At 48.5% G+C, this 15,379-nt stretch overlaps 6 protein-coding genes across 6 annotated transcripts; 1 reads left to right on the top strand and 5 right to left on the bottom strand.

The window, feature by feature from the left end:
- On the bottom strand, positions 1-669 carry PtrM4_078060 (uncharacterized protein; the record flags this gene model as incomplete). The annotated part of the gene is made up of 1 exon (XM_066106308.1): positions 1-669. The coding sequence occupies one exon, from the start codon at positions 667-669 to the stop codon at positions 1-3; it is 669 nt and encodes a 222-aa protein (XP_065963246.1).
- Positions 670-2,703: 2,034 nt separating this feature from the next.
- Positions 2,704-4,310, bottom strand: PtrM4_078050 (uncharacterized protein; the record flags this gene model as incomplete). Its single annotated transcript, XM_066106307.1, has 7 exons — positions 2,704-2,727; positions 2,840-3,046; positions 3,095-3,109; positions 3,160-3,391; positions 3,440-3,465; positions 3,780-4,003; positions 4,121-4,310. The coding sequence occupies 7 exons, from the start codon at positions 4,308-4,310 to the stop codon at positions 2,704-2,706; spliced, it is 918 nt and encodes a 305-aa protein (XP_065963245.1).
- A 1,406-nt stretch (positions 4,311-5,716) lies between these two features.
- Positions 5,717-7,657, top strand: PtrM4_078040 (uncharacterized protein; the record flags this gene model as incomplete). Its single annotated transcript, XM_066106306.1, has 1 exon — positions 5,717-7,657. The coding sequence occupies one exon, from the start codon at positions 5,717-5,719 to the stop codon at positions 7,655-7,657; it is 1,941 nt and encodes a 646-aa protein (XP_065963244.1).
- Positions 7,658-8,909: 1,252 nt separating this feature from the next.
- PtrM4_078030 (uncharacterized protein) lies at positions 8,910-9,710 on the bottom strand (the record flags this gene model as incomplete). The annotated part of the gene is made up of 1 exon (XM_066106305.1): positions 8,910-9,710. The coding sequence occupies one exon, from the start codon at positions 9,708-9,710 to the stop codon at positions 8,910-8,912; it is 801 nt and encodes a 266-aa protein (XP_065963243.1).
- Positions 9,711-11,649: 1,939 nt separating this feature from the next.
- On the bottom strand, positions 11,650-13,143 carry PtrM4_078020 (uncharacterized protein; the record flags this gene model as incomplete). The annotated part of the gene is made up of 1 exon (XM_066106304.1): positions 11,650-13,143. One exon carries the CDS (start codon positions 13,141-13,143, stop codon positions 11,650-11,652), a length of 1,494 nt encoding a protein of 497 aa, XP_065963242.1.
- Positions 13,144-14,108: 965 nt separating this feature from the next.
- Positions 14,109-15,195, bottom strand: PtrM4_078010 (uncharacterized protein; the record flags this gene model as incomplete). The annotated part of the gene is made up of 2 exons (XM_066106303.1): positions 14,109-14,140; positions 14,184-15,195. 2 exons carry the CDS (start codon positions 15,193-15,195, stop codon positions 14,109-14,111), a joined length of 1,044 nt encoding a protein of 347 aa, XP_065963241.1.
- Between the last annotated feature and the right edge of the window lie 184 nt (positions 15,196-15,379).

The raw sequence follows: 15,379 nt of genomic DNA, 5'->3' as shown, positions 1-15,379 counted from the left end.
TTATGAAGGAGTGCGCAGGCGGATATCTATCGTCGATATCACAGCCTCCGGGTTAAGGGGGACTAGGCCAGCGCCCCGAAAGCTTCCTTGTATGTTAGACTTTGTAAAAGTAGCGTCAAAGGCGCGTTTGAAGCACGGTAGAAACTCCAGTTTAGTGATATGGGTGATCCGGTTGCGCATCAGATCCTCGGCTTGGCGACCATACCGCTTCTTTAACGGCGCAAAACAACCCACATCAAGTGGTTGCAAGAGGTGCGACGAGTGAGGAAACATACAGATAGTAATAATCTTTTTGTCCTTGCAGTACTGCTGGAAATCAAGCGAGTTGTAGCTCTCATGACCGTCAAGAACCAGCAGGCGATAACTACTAATAGTCTTCCCCTTTGTATGCCTGTCAAAGTGCTCTAGCCACTGTAGACCGAGCTTGTTGTTTGTCCAGCCGTTCTCAGAGACCCTAATAACCCAATCCTGTGGCAGGTCCTCCTCTTTATACCATGCGGAGAGGTGGTGCTTGCCCTGGAAGATAATAAAGGCTGGGATAGCCCAGCCCGTCGCGTTGATGCCTTGGATGACTGTAGTCCACTCTCGGTTGCCCTGCTGCACTGTCTTCGGCCGTCCTCGACGCTCAGAGCCAGTGACTACTGCTCCTACTGATATCTGTCCCATCATAAAGCCAGACTCGTCAAAGTTGTAGGTGTCGTCGTCAAGGATACCATGCTTAGCCCTTAATGTTCTCTACCAACTGGAACCAGCGTTGTGTAACCTCAGGATCTTCGCAGAGGGCTCTCTTATAGTCTTACTTTCGATTGAACTTGACTTTGAGCTCAGGGCGACGTTTAACAAAGGTTGCAGCCCAGTTGATACCGACTGGTACTAAGTAGCGCTCCGCTCGTAAAGAATTGGCCATATCTTGAACAGCAGCAAGCCGAGGGGGGAAATTCTCGCACGTTAAGGTCAAGAATATGCCTAATAAGCACATCCTTCTCTGTATCTAATAGTCTCTTTAAGTTGGGCCTACAATCGCGTCGAAACATCCTTCCAGCGCTTCGTCGGTAGGGTTCTTTCAGCAACTCTGTAGATCGATGCAGTGCGTGGAACTCAGAGATTCGCGTCGCGTTTGATAGCCTGAAGTGCAAGCTGTAATTGACGCTCTTTTGAAGTCGGTAGACTTTCTAGTCCTTGGCTCATCGCGATCGTATTATTGGAAGAGTGGTATTTGGTGGGGTCTTGACAGATCCTAACACTCGCCCGTGGAGTAACTATGTTGCAGTACAATGCAGTCAATTAAAGTGTAACCGCGCGAGGCAGTCATCAGAGTATATTGTGTTCTGTTGTTGTTGTGCTGTCATGGCCACCTTATATGTAGCCATAATCAGGGTCTATTTACATGACGTATCTCTGATGCTGGTGAGGGGAGAAGGTGCTCATGGAGGGGAGGGAGGAGCGCCAGGACAACGCACGTGACATGCGCAATACCCTTGCCTCACAAACCGCAACAAACTACGTTAAAGACTATCCTAGACTATCTACTACAGCGCGACACGGATAAGTAGCGCGAGTCGCTAACGTCACTAAGTTTGCAGGCTTCGAACCAATTGTTTTGGTTTTCCCTTGTTCTAACAAAGCGTCGTAGGCTGACGTATTTTTGTAACGGTTTGGGCCTTGCCAAGACCGACTTGGGCGAGAGTTGGGTACGGCTATCGCTACCACACTTTCTCATCACACACACCTATATAGCTGCAGATCCTCCATAGCTATACAATGCAACGCAGTCCTCCTCTCCTCACACCGCTACAATTTTGCCTACCTGCGCAATCCGGTTGCCGTCCAAGTTATTAGTTGTCAGTTTGTGCTGACTCGCATTTCATAAATTTGTCTAAGGCTGATGAACCAGGAAACACTCAAGTACTGGGGCCATGAAATTGGGTGTAGGTCATATCATTGGTCTTACGTAACACGACGAAGCAATTTCTGACTAAATATGTTACAAAACCTGTGTAGATCTTATATCTCTTGACCTTACCAGCTAGCAATCAAAGCAGCGTCTCTTCTCGGCTGCCTGCCCATATTCATTCGTGGTTGATTATAGAGAGAAGACTAGAAACTTCCTCGAAGACGAAGCTTTGTGGGTATAGGAGACGCATCCGAGCAAAAAACCCACTGGCAATACAAAGCAGCGCTTGATCTTCTCTTCTTAGCTCGGTATTCTGATTTAGTAAGGAGTTCTGAGCAAGCAGGCAGAATGAAAAGACACTTATGAACATGAAATTCCTAATCGATAGTCAGGGGCTTCTGTAATCAATCACAAGGTTGTTCTATGCTTACTGGTCTTGAAGCAGATCATCAGACGGTATCGTAGAGCACGAAAGCACGACCTCCCGGATAGATCGCCGACGGATCGCTTCCCATTCTTGGTGCGGCGGATTGAAGGGATTGTACTGGTTTAATGAGCAAATGCTCACTAAGTGAAGCAATGCCTCATGGTAAAGACAGAATGCTTGATGCTTAACGCGTCTTGCTGTGCTTTCCTCTAACGTCGACATTAACGGATTCTCTACGATTGATTCGTGCCAATCATCCAATGCTTTTGCTAGCTCTCTAGTTCTTCCTATAAAGGAACCAGACATATTCTCGTCGACAGCTTTGCGCAACTCTGCTATATGCAGACAAAGATGCGCATATTGCATTCGAGCATGCAAGAGCTCAACCGATACCGCGGTATCGTTTCTAAGTGTTAGATTGTTTTGTGTATCTAACACAGGAAGAGCTTCTTTGCTAACGAGCTATTTGAATTAGTCTGGTCAGACCTAGGCTTATGTATTAACAGCAGTATACTTACTGGAAGAGTTTGCCACCTCAACGCATAGGACTTGTCGATACAATAGAGGACCCGAATAGCTTGCCCAACCTGCGCAGCCTGCTCTTCACTAAGGCAAGTGGCATGCACTACAGATCTCATTTGGAGTTTCAATGAACTTGCGGTTCCAGCACACCCTAGAATTAGCGCATGTAGTTCTTTTTGGTTCATCTTTTCAGCAAGACAAAGCTAAACGCATTAGTAAACCTATCTTATCCACATAAATTATGTACTCACCATAGCAACAAGCGCCTGAAGTGATTTTAGTAAAAGCATACGTAGTGTCTGTTGCTAACCCTTACCAGGAACTTATCCACACTATCAGCGTGTCTGAATAAAAGTTTTGTCATATCTTCAACAGCATCTGCTAGATCAGCCTTGACAGGGGTGTTAACCTCTGTGTCGAGTAGAGCTCCCCATGTAATTGTGACTAGTAACAAGTATAACTCGGTAGGCTGGACCGATCGTTTTTGGGGGTTGAGAAGTGCCCTGTGTATCTGTATAACATGCTGGGCTTTTATGAAAGTGTTCAAGCTAGCTTTAGATTAGATAGATGCAGACATAAACTGTGCACTAACTTACTTACCCTCCTGGTTCTTGAAAAGCTTCTTCGTCTAGTTAGCACACTACCCTAGTATACGATAATAGACTTACTATAAATCCATGCATCTATTTTCGGGCTCACCATGTCCAGGGATGAGGGTTGTTTCCCATCAACACCACTTTTCCAGAAAGAAGGGAGACATAATTGACAGTCAGACGAAAGTAGAGTCTTAATCGCTCTCATCGCAGCTTGCTTCGTAGAGCTCCCTAGTTTTGACGCGTGGATAGCAGCTGTTATGTCGCATACTCTAGAAACTGGAGTAGTCTTCTTCCTGGATTTGTATTACTATGGATTTGTATGCAGAAAAGAAGTACTGACCTGTAGAGGTTCTAGAAAGACTTGCCAACCCAGAGCTGGAAGGGAAAAGGGGAGTGGGCCCTGTTGCGAAGCATTCCTTGTTACATTGTGTGAATCAACTTCACTATTTCGACGAGCAGCTAGGTTCAAGCTATTCTCGAAGGCACTTGGATTGTCGCTACTTCCAGGAGCCGACTGTAATATCTGCCTCGTTAAAATACTGTTCTGCATGCAACTGCCTGGTCCTATGTAAGTGTTAGCTCGCCAACAGGAAATCAATGGTAAAGTATAACCCGATCAGCAGATAGAAGTATAGTTGCTGAAACGAAATCGAAAGACAAGAGTTTCAAATAAAAACGCACCTTTTCCAGATCCAGTGGCTAGATGCGATTCACCAAAGAGGCTAGCATCGAAATAACGAGGTGTCCCCTGCGCAACTACTCGTGATAGATCATCTTCACGATTAAGTCCGGGACTCCTCATTTGCTGTATGGGATTCTCATAAACAAAGTCGAACAAGTCTAGAGAAGCTGGCGTCACTAGGCCCTTCATTGTGGGTAAGGGCGAAGTAACGTTCTGGAAGGTGTCGCTGTAACTAGGCGAATTCGAATTAATTGAGCCTCCTTGCGATCCCTGAGAGCGCCGTGTATGCAGGTATATACAAGGAGTCAAGGCCTTCTAAGTAAAGGTCAGGTTTCCATGATAATGTATGATGGTTTTTTTACTTCACAGCTGTGACACGGACTAGCCCCATCACCTGTTCCAACAGTATTAGCATATGTTTCCTAAATTTGAGGCAGTATAGCGCACATCGGATCTTCTTTGAGCGACATTCTTTACATGCGCCTCTCCTGCGTGTGAGCTTTGGACGAGAAGTATCTGCTTGGGAGCTCATAACGATAACCAGTCTAAAAAGGCTGCACTATCAGTGAACAAAAGTCGAACAAGTGCCTCATCTTTTGGTTTTACATTGCGTATTGCTTCGAGCTTGGTCAGCTTTAAGAATACTGCCCTTAGACACGCATTGCAATGAAAGATCTACGTAGAGGGGTCGAGTTACATCCGCACAATCCGCACAAATGAGATCCCTGTACACGGCACTGATTCTGCGATCAGCAATCAAAAGCCATGACGAATTAGCCAGGCTTGGTTCCATAGGGGAAGACTCGAGAGTAACATCTATCCCTGTGCCGAAAAACCTTGCGTGCCGAAAGCGACTTAACGGGTTATTTCTGCACATAGGGATCATCGTCATACAGGGATAGACTTTACGTCCTGTTGAGTAACCTAGCTACCTTTGTGGAATGAACTACGAGGTGGCTATTGACACAGCCTGCATCAAGGCACAGGGTGGAGACTACCGTGGGGTGGCTAGATCAGGGGGCAGTTGCTTGGCTGCATTACGGCTGCATCGCAGCAGACCCCTTGAAGAAGACTCTAGGTGCATTGGGTGTCACCCCTACTCCTACTTGCAAGCTTCCGACGCAGCCGGTTAGGAGCCGGGGAACTAGGTAGGCCTCTGCATACGTGGACGTCTCCGTTATAGGCTCGCTTAGACACCGCGTTCCGAACTCGTCCGGGACGCGCCCACAGACTTGTCAACAATCAAGCTGCAAACAAGCACTTGATTGAGGCTTGATGAAAACTGCAAGTCAATCAAGTCAAGCCTCTGCCTAGGAATTTTGCAATCAATCAAGCCTCGAGGTCAAAGGCTTGATTGATTGGCTGGATTGGCTTGATGTTTTAGCGTTGATTTTAGTGAGGCTATCAAGTTTGCCGTGCGAGCGATCTCGCGATAGTTTTATGGTGTTGAGTCTCGCTTAAGGTACCGCTAACGTTAGTCAGCTATACTTGCGCGACGACTCTTATGTAATTACGTTCCTTTCAGAGCCGCTAAAGCCTACTTATTTACGTATATTAACGCGTCGTTTCGTGTTATACTTACCTCTATCGTCGCTATGCCGCTTAATCGACCCCCTAAACGTCCGCGCGGAGACGCGTTTGCACCGAACAAGCGCGCTAGAGTCGCTGCTCGCGGTACGGAGTCGCAGCCTATCGACATCGACAAGAGTCAACAGCCAGCTCAACGTCTATCACCGCGCAAAGCCCTGGCGATTACCACATCCCAGGCCACCGAGCCGCCCACCTTCGAGTCGCAGTTGCGCGAGAGCCAGCCTGAAGCCGCTATCGTAGCGCCAACCGAGGGCAGCAGCGCCGCGACGGCTGTTATAACTGAAGACGACGAGGATAGCAATGAGGATAGCGACAAACGTCTTGATGAGCGCTTTGCCGACAACTTTGATGGCATAGATTGGTCGCGTTTGCCGCTATATTGCAAGCCTGTATCCACCCAGAAGCAGCGCAAAAGCTGGATATACCGCTATGGCTACCGCGTTGCGCTCATCAAGGACCCTGATCGTCTCTTTTTTGTCTGTCGCTATTGCCACCAGCACAAATGGATAGACGCTAGGCAGGGCGGTATATACGAAACGACGCTCTCGACAACTTCAGCCTGCCATCTTGAGCAAGTCAGACGCGGCCATAGCCTTACAGCTCCTAGTAAAACGCACAGCATTACGAAGGCAGGCAAGGGCGGCCTGCGCGCTCTATTGAAAGCCGCTAGCGTTAAGGTATTGCAGGGCCTTGCTAATGAGCTTGGGGGGTTTGATTGCCAGGCCTTTCGACATGCCGCAGTCGCCTGGCTTATCGACAGCAACCACCCGCTCTCTGAGTTTCAAAAGCCCGCCTTTCGACAGATGCTTAAGGCTGCAAACGTAGAGGCAGCTGCGGCGTTGTGGACGTCCCACGCAAGCGTTTCGCGGTACGTCATGCGTCGTTTCGACTTTATGTTACCCCAGGTCGTCATTGATCTGTCGAAGGCCCTTAGCAAGATTCACATTAGTTTTGACGGTTGGACAACAAAGGGCGGTAAACGCGGCTTCTTAGGCGTTGTCGCGCACTACGTTAACAGCGCTGGGGACCTCATAGACCTCCCTATTGCGCTGCCCCAACTAACGGGCGCCCATACTGGCGAAAAGATTGCAGAAGTTGTTAGCAAAACTCTGCAGCAGTTTGGCATCAACTCGCGTACTGTTGGCTACTTTATGCTCGACAACGCTACTAATAACGACACTGCTGTCCTCAGCATCGCGCAGCAGATGGACCTAACCGCTGCCCATCGTCGCCTCCGCTGCGGTGCTCATACTCTTAACTTAATTGGTCAGGCGTTACTTTGGGGCAGCAACAACGATGTGTACGACAACGATCGCAGCGAGCTTGCTGTTGAGAGCGAGCTGTTACGGAATTGGCGCGAGGATGGGCCACTTGGCGTACTTCTTAGCGTGATCAACTACATTAGAACGCCGCAGCAGCTCGAGCTTTTTGAAAAGTTCCAGCGCATAGCTAACGCTGAGCTGCTCGCTGATCAGCGCGAAGTGCTTGCGCCAGTTAAGCCAGTTGTCACGCGCTGGAACTCGTATTATTCCGCCTTTGAGCGCGCTGTTAAGCTGCAGCCCGCTGTTAACGCTTACGCCCATCATCATATATGTCGCGTGCGAGATGAGGATACATATGCGATTAGTCGTGGCAACAAGCTACCTGAGGCTGCGGACTGGATGCGATCTGGCGGCCTTACAGCTGCTGACTGGGCAGTTGTTACTGAGTATATCGACGTGTTGAAGCCACTAAAGTCGGCAACAAAGCGCCTAGAAGGACGTGGCAAAGACACTGAGGGCCGCGTTGGAGGCGGTCTTTACGGCGCTATCGCTGAGGTTATCCCAGTCTTTGAGTATATACTTACTTACTACGAGCAACGCGTTAAAGCTTACGAGGCTGTCAACTATAACGCGCATAATGAAGCGCCCGAAGACCACCTCGCGATTAACCTTTGCGCTGCCTGAGCGAAGGCTAATGATTACTACACCAAGCTTGACCTCTCACCCGCGTACTACGCTGCAACTCTACTCCATCCACGCTATAAAACGTACTGCGAGGTCGCCTGGGCAGACAAACCTGAGTGGCTAGAGGCTAACAACCGCACGTTTCACGAGCTTTGGGCAGAGTACAACACCTCACCGCGTGCTGTAAGGCGCCCAAAGGTTATCTCTAACGAGATCGATGACGCAATTGATGCCCTCCTAGACCCAGATGGCGCTGTGGCTGCTACCGACGGTTATATGGATGAGTACGAGAGGTGGAAGGCGTGCGAACCAAAAGCTAGTAAGGGTAGCTACGCTGCCGTTCACCCTATCAAATACTGGGTAGGCTTGCGTGATCGCTACCCTAGCCTTGCGCAGATGGCTATTGACATGCTCTCTATCCCAGCTTCAAGCTGCGAATGTGAGCGCATGTTCAGTGAGCTTGGCGATCTCCTTGAGCCTCGGAGACGGCAGATCTCACCTCAGTTATTAGCCGCTATACAGTGCGTATGGCGGTGGCATAGGGCTGGCTTTGATCAGGGCGACGATAGCGCTGCCGCAGCGACTATGACCGACGCTGATATAGACGCTATATATCAATTGTGCGATTGGGATTACGAGAATGAGTACTTAGTATAGGCAGTTGGGTTGTACAACAGCAAGCCAATCAAGCTTTCAATCAAGCCTCAAGCCAAAAACTGCAAACAAGCTAATCAATCAAGCCTCATAACGGATGTTCAAGCCTCAAGTCAAGCCGGAAGCTGAGACTTGATTGACTTGATTGTTGACAACTCTGATCGCCGCTTTCAGCCTCAAAACAGTTGATTCCATTTCGGGATATTTTTGCTGCTTTAAAACGAAGTCTACATAGTTCACGAATGGTGTTGGTATACTTATAGTGACCAGGCTTCGGTCTCGACAATGACCGGCTCTCAGTTCTGTATCCTGAAATCACTAACTTTGTTGGTTGGCTTTGCACTAAGTGCGTAAAGGGAAATAACGATAACTAGGAATGCATTCTGTTCGGTGATGGTTCTTGTTGATTACGAACATAGCTGCTACGAAGGTATACCTAAGCTCTGCGCAAGGTGGGCCGAAGTCGGGCCGAAGTGTCCAGCAGCCGACGTCTCTACCGATACTCACGATCCGACAAACTTTGTATTTTTTGTTTCCGAACCGTCATTGCTATACTGATGAACCTAGGGGGTCTGTGGTATAGACCTCACTGGGACTCTCATTGATCTAAAGCAGCCTTGCCTCCGAACCCGTTCAATTCTTTTGCCACACGATGAATGTCGCATTCCCAGTTCAAGCATGTGTGCCAGCCAGACTGATTGCATTCCCAGACGAACCCTTCTCCATGTTTTTCCTGCTGAATTTCTTGCATCTGAATGATCTCTTGAGGGTCGTCATGCCCTGGGAAGTATGGTAATTTTCTCTTGTCCCATAGATGACTTGGACATTGATCATTCTTGCACTTGAACCAGGCCCACTGGCACCGAGCGAATCCTTTTAACCTCCTTGGAAACCATCCTGTCCCCGTCTTATCAGAATAGTGGGTTATGCAATGGTCGTGAATGCATGCACTCCATGAGAGCTTCGCATGATTCCCGTTCCTATAATCCATCCAGTAAAACGTTTCGTCCGGTCGACTCTTCTTCTTTGTCTTACGCTTAAGGTACTTGACATCTTCTAGCAGCGAGAGTTTCTCTTCAGTCATTTCTGCTTTAAATGACTGTTCCCCAATCTCCCATGAGTATTCTACCCGTTCAGTCCAACCTAGTTCGGCGGCGATAAGCCCAAACTTTTGAAACGTCGGTGGAATATCGTTCTTGCCTTGTTGGTTAACTTCTTTCCATAGCTTGTAGAACTGGCATTGCATTGCCATCATGGCACCTGCTGATCTGGTATCGTAGCTGATTGGTGGTCTGTTGAGGTAATGCTGTAGCTCGTTGATCTGCTGATTGAGGAGCTCTGCTGAGTGTATGTCGGCGTATGAATTGGGTGGGCAGTGTTCTTCTTTGAGCTTTGCCATCGTTTCATACTTTGTGTGGTTGGATTCTACTAGCTCCAGTGTATCACCCGTTCTTCCTGTTGCTGTAAAGGTAAAGTCTTCAAGTTTCGTGACTCTTCCTCCATTATTGAAAGTCGCGCAACTAGCCGATGGGCGAGAGACAACATCCCATGCCTTGTCCCTAGCCTGGCCGTCGGTTGTGGCATTAAGTTGCCTCGCAGCCTTATTCCTGCTACGACAGTTTCTGACCACGTGGCCGTCTTTTCCACAGCGAAAGCAAGTGATGTTTTTCTTGCCATGTTGGTTTTTATTTCCTCTAAACCCTTTTCCTTTGTTAAATTTATCAGGTTTCGTTGCATCGTGATCTTGCCAGTCTGTCCAGGGGGAAGGTACCACGCCTTTGGATGTCATCCAGTAACCAGGTTCCTCCAAAGAACGCCCCTTAGTGCGTTGCTCAGATTGATGTAGTATAATAGCCTTGGCTTTGTTAGGGGTGCGCCTTGAACCGTTACTCATCTTGAGGGTCTTTGAAGTGTGAAGGGCTATTTCCCTCAGAAAATCACACTGCGGTAATTTTCTCGAGATAGAAAAAGTCATTTGATATACAAAATAGTAAGTTGCACTGAAATCATCGAAAGATCGAAATGACAGTGCAGGAGGAGAAGATCAGGCATGATATCGGATACAGCACAGTCTAATGGAGTTAAAAACAACAAGCGTAAGATTACGTGGACTAACACTAAAACACTTGGGAGTCTGCTATTTTCTGGGTCTTATCAATCTATCACCTAACCAATGAACTTTACCATGATTATCTTGTTCTTTGTTAGGGCGGCCCAGTACGCAGCCATCTTGACAACGATAGCCGGCCTGTAGCAGGTAGTCGAGGATCGTCCTGGACCATCCTGCACCATGATTCCCCCGGCATTTTGACAGCCGTAAATCTTGTTGAGTGGCCGAGAGTCATCAATACCCCGTGTTGGGTGCAAGGACCTCGACCTCATCTTCGCCTGTGAGCACTCATATCGTCGCGGTCTATTACACTTTTGTCTACAAATCAGGACGGGCTAGCCGTCTTTGCTTCTATACCCGGGCAATCGGCAAATTAACTAGTCGGATCTCGGCTCTGTCGGCTCTGTCGGCTCTGTCGGCTCTGTCCTAATCATAACCGAATTCATGTATGTGTCAGCTACCTGGGTTGATCCACCAAGTCCTGGTGTACCGCGGAGAATAGAGCTTGTGTTGCGGTTTGTGAGGCAAGGGTATTGCGCATGTCACGTGCGTTGTCCTGGCGCTCCTCCCTCTCCTCCATGAGCACCTTCTCCCCTCACCAGCATCAGAGATACGTCATGTAAATAGACCCTGATTATGGCTACATATAAGGTGGCCATGACAGCACAACAGACAACAGAACACAATATACTCTGATGACTGCCTCGCGCGGTTACACTTTGATTGCGAACTTCGGATTTGATCTGTGTTAACGTCATCGATCATCGAACCGCCCACATCATCAAACCGCCCACCTTGTGCACCTACCCACCCTTCAAATCAGAATATCTCCACAACCACATATCCAAATCAGGTAATAAGTAGATAGAATTAATCGCCTAATTCAGTTGCATCTTTCTTATAGGTCCGCCTATTATGCCCCAGCTGTCTACACTGTTTGCAGCTATAAATCCGCGATTGCGTTGCACCTGCCTCACGCCTCATCTCACGTGTTTCCTGTGCTGCCGCCTCTACTACATCTATTTGGGCAATTAAATCCTCTGCCTCTGCCTGTGATAGGGTCCCACCTTTCTTAATCCGGCGCTTTTTACGCTGTTGACACGGCAAAGGTGTCGAATACTAGCAGTCGTTGCAACGAACAAAGTGTATAGTATTTGATTAGTAGTGAGCAAGAGCTGGGTGGAGAGATCTCCATATGTACAGGTGCGAGCTGAGCGGGAAGCTTGGTCTACCTAGTGGTCCAAGCTTCCGGCCCGGAAAAACTCGCTGGGCTGGCTGTACGCGCATGTCTCGACATACGCTGTTTTCGTTCTGTGGCTGCAGCGTTGGCAGCTCGGAGTCGACCCATCTCATCAGCCATAAGAGCGTAAGAATGCACCATCATCTTGGCACCTTTGTTAAACTGCTGCACCATCTCAATAATCGAAGCTGGTGATGAGCTATGGTGCTGCCTAATCCGATCAGAGATAAGGGTTGAGTGAGCATCTATCTCAAAGGCGTTGCTTGGTGTTCTGGGTTGCCAGGTGGTGGTTGGTAAGGGTGGTGATGGCGTACGAGGCTTGATTTCAAGTCGTGATATCACCACCTCTGAGTTGATAGGAACTAAGCCAGTTGCACGGAATCCAGATCTGATGTTATTAGACGAGAAAACACCCTTGTATACTGCTAAAAAGGCTGCTAGGAATGCCTTTTTGTCGATATGGTTGACGTCGTAGTTTGCCAAGGCTCCTACTTCCTTCTTGTACGCACGCTTCAAGGGCCCGAAACACCCAACGTCAAGCGGCTGAAGGATATGGGAGGTATGAGGTGGCATACAGAGAGTGATGATGTTGTTCTCCTTGCAGATATCCTGAAACAGGACTGATTGGTGGCTCTCATGGCCATCAATAATGAGCAGCCGATACCCGCCCACTGTACGCGCGGTGGTGTGGTCAATAAAGTGCCTTAGCCAGGCTACTCCAATCTCGTTGTTGGTCCATCCTTTGTCTGAAACAGCTACCCTCCAGTCCTTGGGGTTGCCATGATACCAGGCCTGTTGGTGGTTCTTTGCTCTGAAGATGAAGAACGGTGGAATCAGCCAACCCATGGCGTTGATTGCCGCAATTAAGGTTATCCATTCCTTGTCACCAGCCTGCCGGCTGATAGGTTTAAGACGTTGTTGAGACGCCGTTACTACTTTGACAGACCCACCAAGGCTTATCTGGAAGCCAGTCTCGTCGAAGTTGTAGGTATCTTCGTCTAGGATACCATACTTGGCTTTCATGTTGGCTACTAGCCTAAACCAGGGCTCAATAATAGCTGGATCGCTGCACAGGATCCGTTTATAGTCCCGAGGTCGTGATAACTGAGTCTTGATGTCTGGCTGGCGCTTGACAAGGCGGTAGACCCAGCAAACACCAACCTGACCCTCACCCCGGGCAGCCAGCAGGGAATTGGCCATATTGCGCACCTCCTCAACTGTAGGCGCAAATCCACGTGAGGAGAGATCCCTTATACGCTTGACAAGGGCCTCCTCTTCAGCCTTAGTCAGGTTTGATCGGTTGGGTTGGATATCGCGTCGTGAAGCAATTCCTTTGACGCGATCCTTAAGGGTGCTTCGCGGCACCCCATAGAGTGCAGCAACGTGCCGCTGGCTTAATGACGCGTCGCATTTTAAAGCTTTAATAGCAAGGGTGATTCTATCATCACGAGAGAAAAATTCAAGATCAATTGGTGGAGGCATAGTAGGTGGTGGTGGGTTGAAGGTCGGGCTTGGCAGAAGTGGGCGGTTCGATGATGTGGGCGGTTCGATGATCGATGACGTTAGTATGCCAGCCAATCTTTAACGTAATTCTATAGGTCTCTATAACCTGCAGAAGCAACTCAGCTTAACGCTCTCCACTATAGGTATAGCGACATTCCGGGAGAGCTAGTAATCCAGTTTGAAGCTTATAGTTTACATCGACCCACTGTGCAGTAATGCCAAGAAGAGAATGGCGGTTAGGCGAAGACTAGAGATTAGAGGAGATGTAAATAGAGCTCACAGCGGTTTGTAGGCTCTCTTTAATCTGTTCCTAATAGTAGGCTTTATTTGTGATGATTATGCGTAGGAGCGATCGTCGGGTTTTCAGAAGTTGGTCCTCGATATACGGATTGGCAGCAAGAGAGAGCTCTTAGAACTCTTTCTACTTAATAGCAGAAAACGGGAGCCGACGCTGTGTGAAGAGGGCTACGATAGCATCATGATACCGCGGGAGACTGAAGACGTTCCTTATAGAATCGGGCGACGGAGAAGTAGAGAAAAAGGACGTAATCTTGCGAGAGTTATATGTAAGGGAGTTTCCAGTCACTGACTCAGGAGCTGGGCTTGATAACGCGAGAGGAGGAGTAAGAGCCGGTAATAGGTGATTATTCCGAACGTGTCGGACCGCATTCATGCGATGATTTCCGGAGAACGGTCGAAGAACGCAAACTTTGCAGGTGTAGATAGTAACGCCCTTACTACTCCTTTTTATAGATGGAGGCTCCTTAGAGATCTCTATAAAGGAGTAGAAGTTGGCAGGTAAAGATGAAGACGAGGTTTTAGCAGGAAGTGACATAACGTAGAATGGTAACGAGGAAAGAAGCAAGCTTGCAGGATTATATTAAAGACAAGAAGCTTATAGATATTTAACTGGTTAACCGGTTTAACCGATTTAATTATATTAATTAAACCGGTTGATTGAGACCGGCCGAAAATGCTGACTAACTGGTTAACCGGAATAACCGACCGGAATAACCGACCATTTTGCCCATGTATGCCAGTGATTGCCTGTTGAAGCCTGTGGCATTTAGTGGGCTCCCAATAATGGGATGGCTTGCCGGGTTTGCACGGACAATACTTCCGTGGTCCTCCGGTTGATCCTCCGGAGTTTCCTCCGCTCGGAGCGGATTCACCGCCGAACGTGGAGAACACTCCAGTTGATCTGCCCTTTCCGCCAGATGCTTCGTGCTCTTGCATGGTCAAGTTAAACACTCTGGCCACATCGTCAAGGCTCATGGTCGGCTGACCCATAGCTGACGCAGTCGTGATCGTTTGTCGCAAATTGTGTGCCCAGTCAGGAGCGATCTTTGCCGCCAACGCATCCAGAAAGTCGGTGACAGCGAGATCACCCTTAACTTCGTGAAGTTCGAACGCTTGAGCTTTTGCATAGAGAGCCTGCCAATCGTTGAACCACTTGTCCACATTAGATCGACCAGTTTTGGCCTTCTCTAAGTGAGCCCTGTATTGGATGCGCAGGAGGTTCTTGGTGTTCGAATCCGATGGCGAGAGACGCTTCTTGAGCTCCCTAACTACAGCCTGTGGAGTGGATATTCCGCGCAGGAGTTGCATTGTGATCGGTAAGAGCAAGTCCTGGGAAACTGTACGATTGATCCACTCATTGATGTTTGCGATCTTCGAAGCCTTCCTAACCCACTGGTTACATAGGACTTTGTAGACGCGAACATCCTCCTCGTGATTTTTGGCAGCGAGCTGATAGGCTGCCTTCTTATGATTGTACTCTTCAAGAGCAGCCTGTTGTTCAGGCGTCTGCTCTGAGGTAGGCGAAGTAGGCTTGACTGGCTCGGGTGGAATGGCCGGATAGACCGGCTCGAGGGATTCGATCGCTGGCATGAGAGTGTCAACATCTGGGTTAATGTATTCCCAGACTCCGCGATCGCGCGAGTGTTTCTCAAGCAGCGGGAACCATAGGTGCCAGTCCTTGTGGGCGTGTAGGATAACATTAGGTGCTGGGATTTTGGGGTCGTGATCCATGATGGTCCTCTTTGTCTTAGGATTGATCAATGGACTCAACGAGAACGGAAGTAATAAATGGAGAGAGATGAACGGAGCAATAATCTGATCGTGTAACCAACGTGAAAAGGTGCGCAGGGAGAATCGATACTGTGATCTTAAAACGCCGGGCTCATAACTATGATAGTTGGGATGACACCGATCA

This window comes from Pyrenophora tritici-repentis, chromosome 3 (genome assembly GCF_003171515.1).
Source record: "Pyrenophora tritici-repentis strain M4 chromosome 3, whole genome shotgun sequence".
Taxonomy (NCBI): domain Eukaryota; kingdom Fungi; phylum Ascomycota; class Dothideomycetes; order Pleosporales; family Pleosporaceae; genus Pyrenophora; species Pyrenophora tritici-repentis.
The sequence above is the reverse complement of the archived record's forward strand: the minus strand, read 5'-3'. Positions and strand labels throughout refer to the sequence as shown.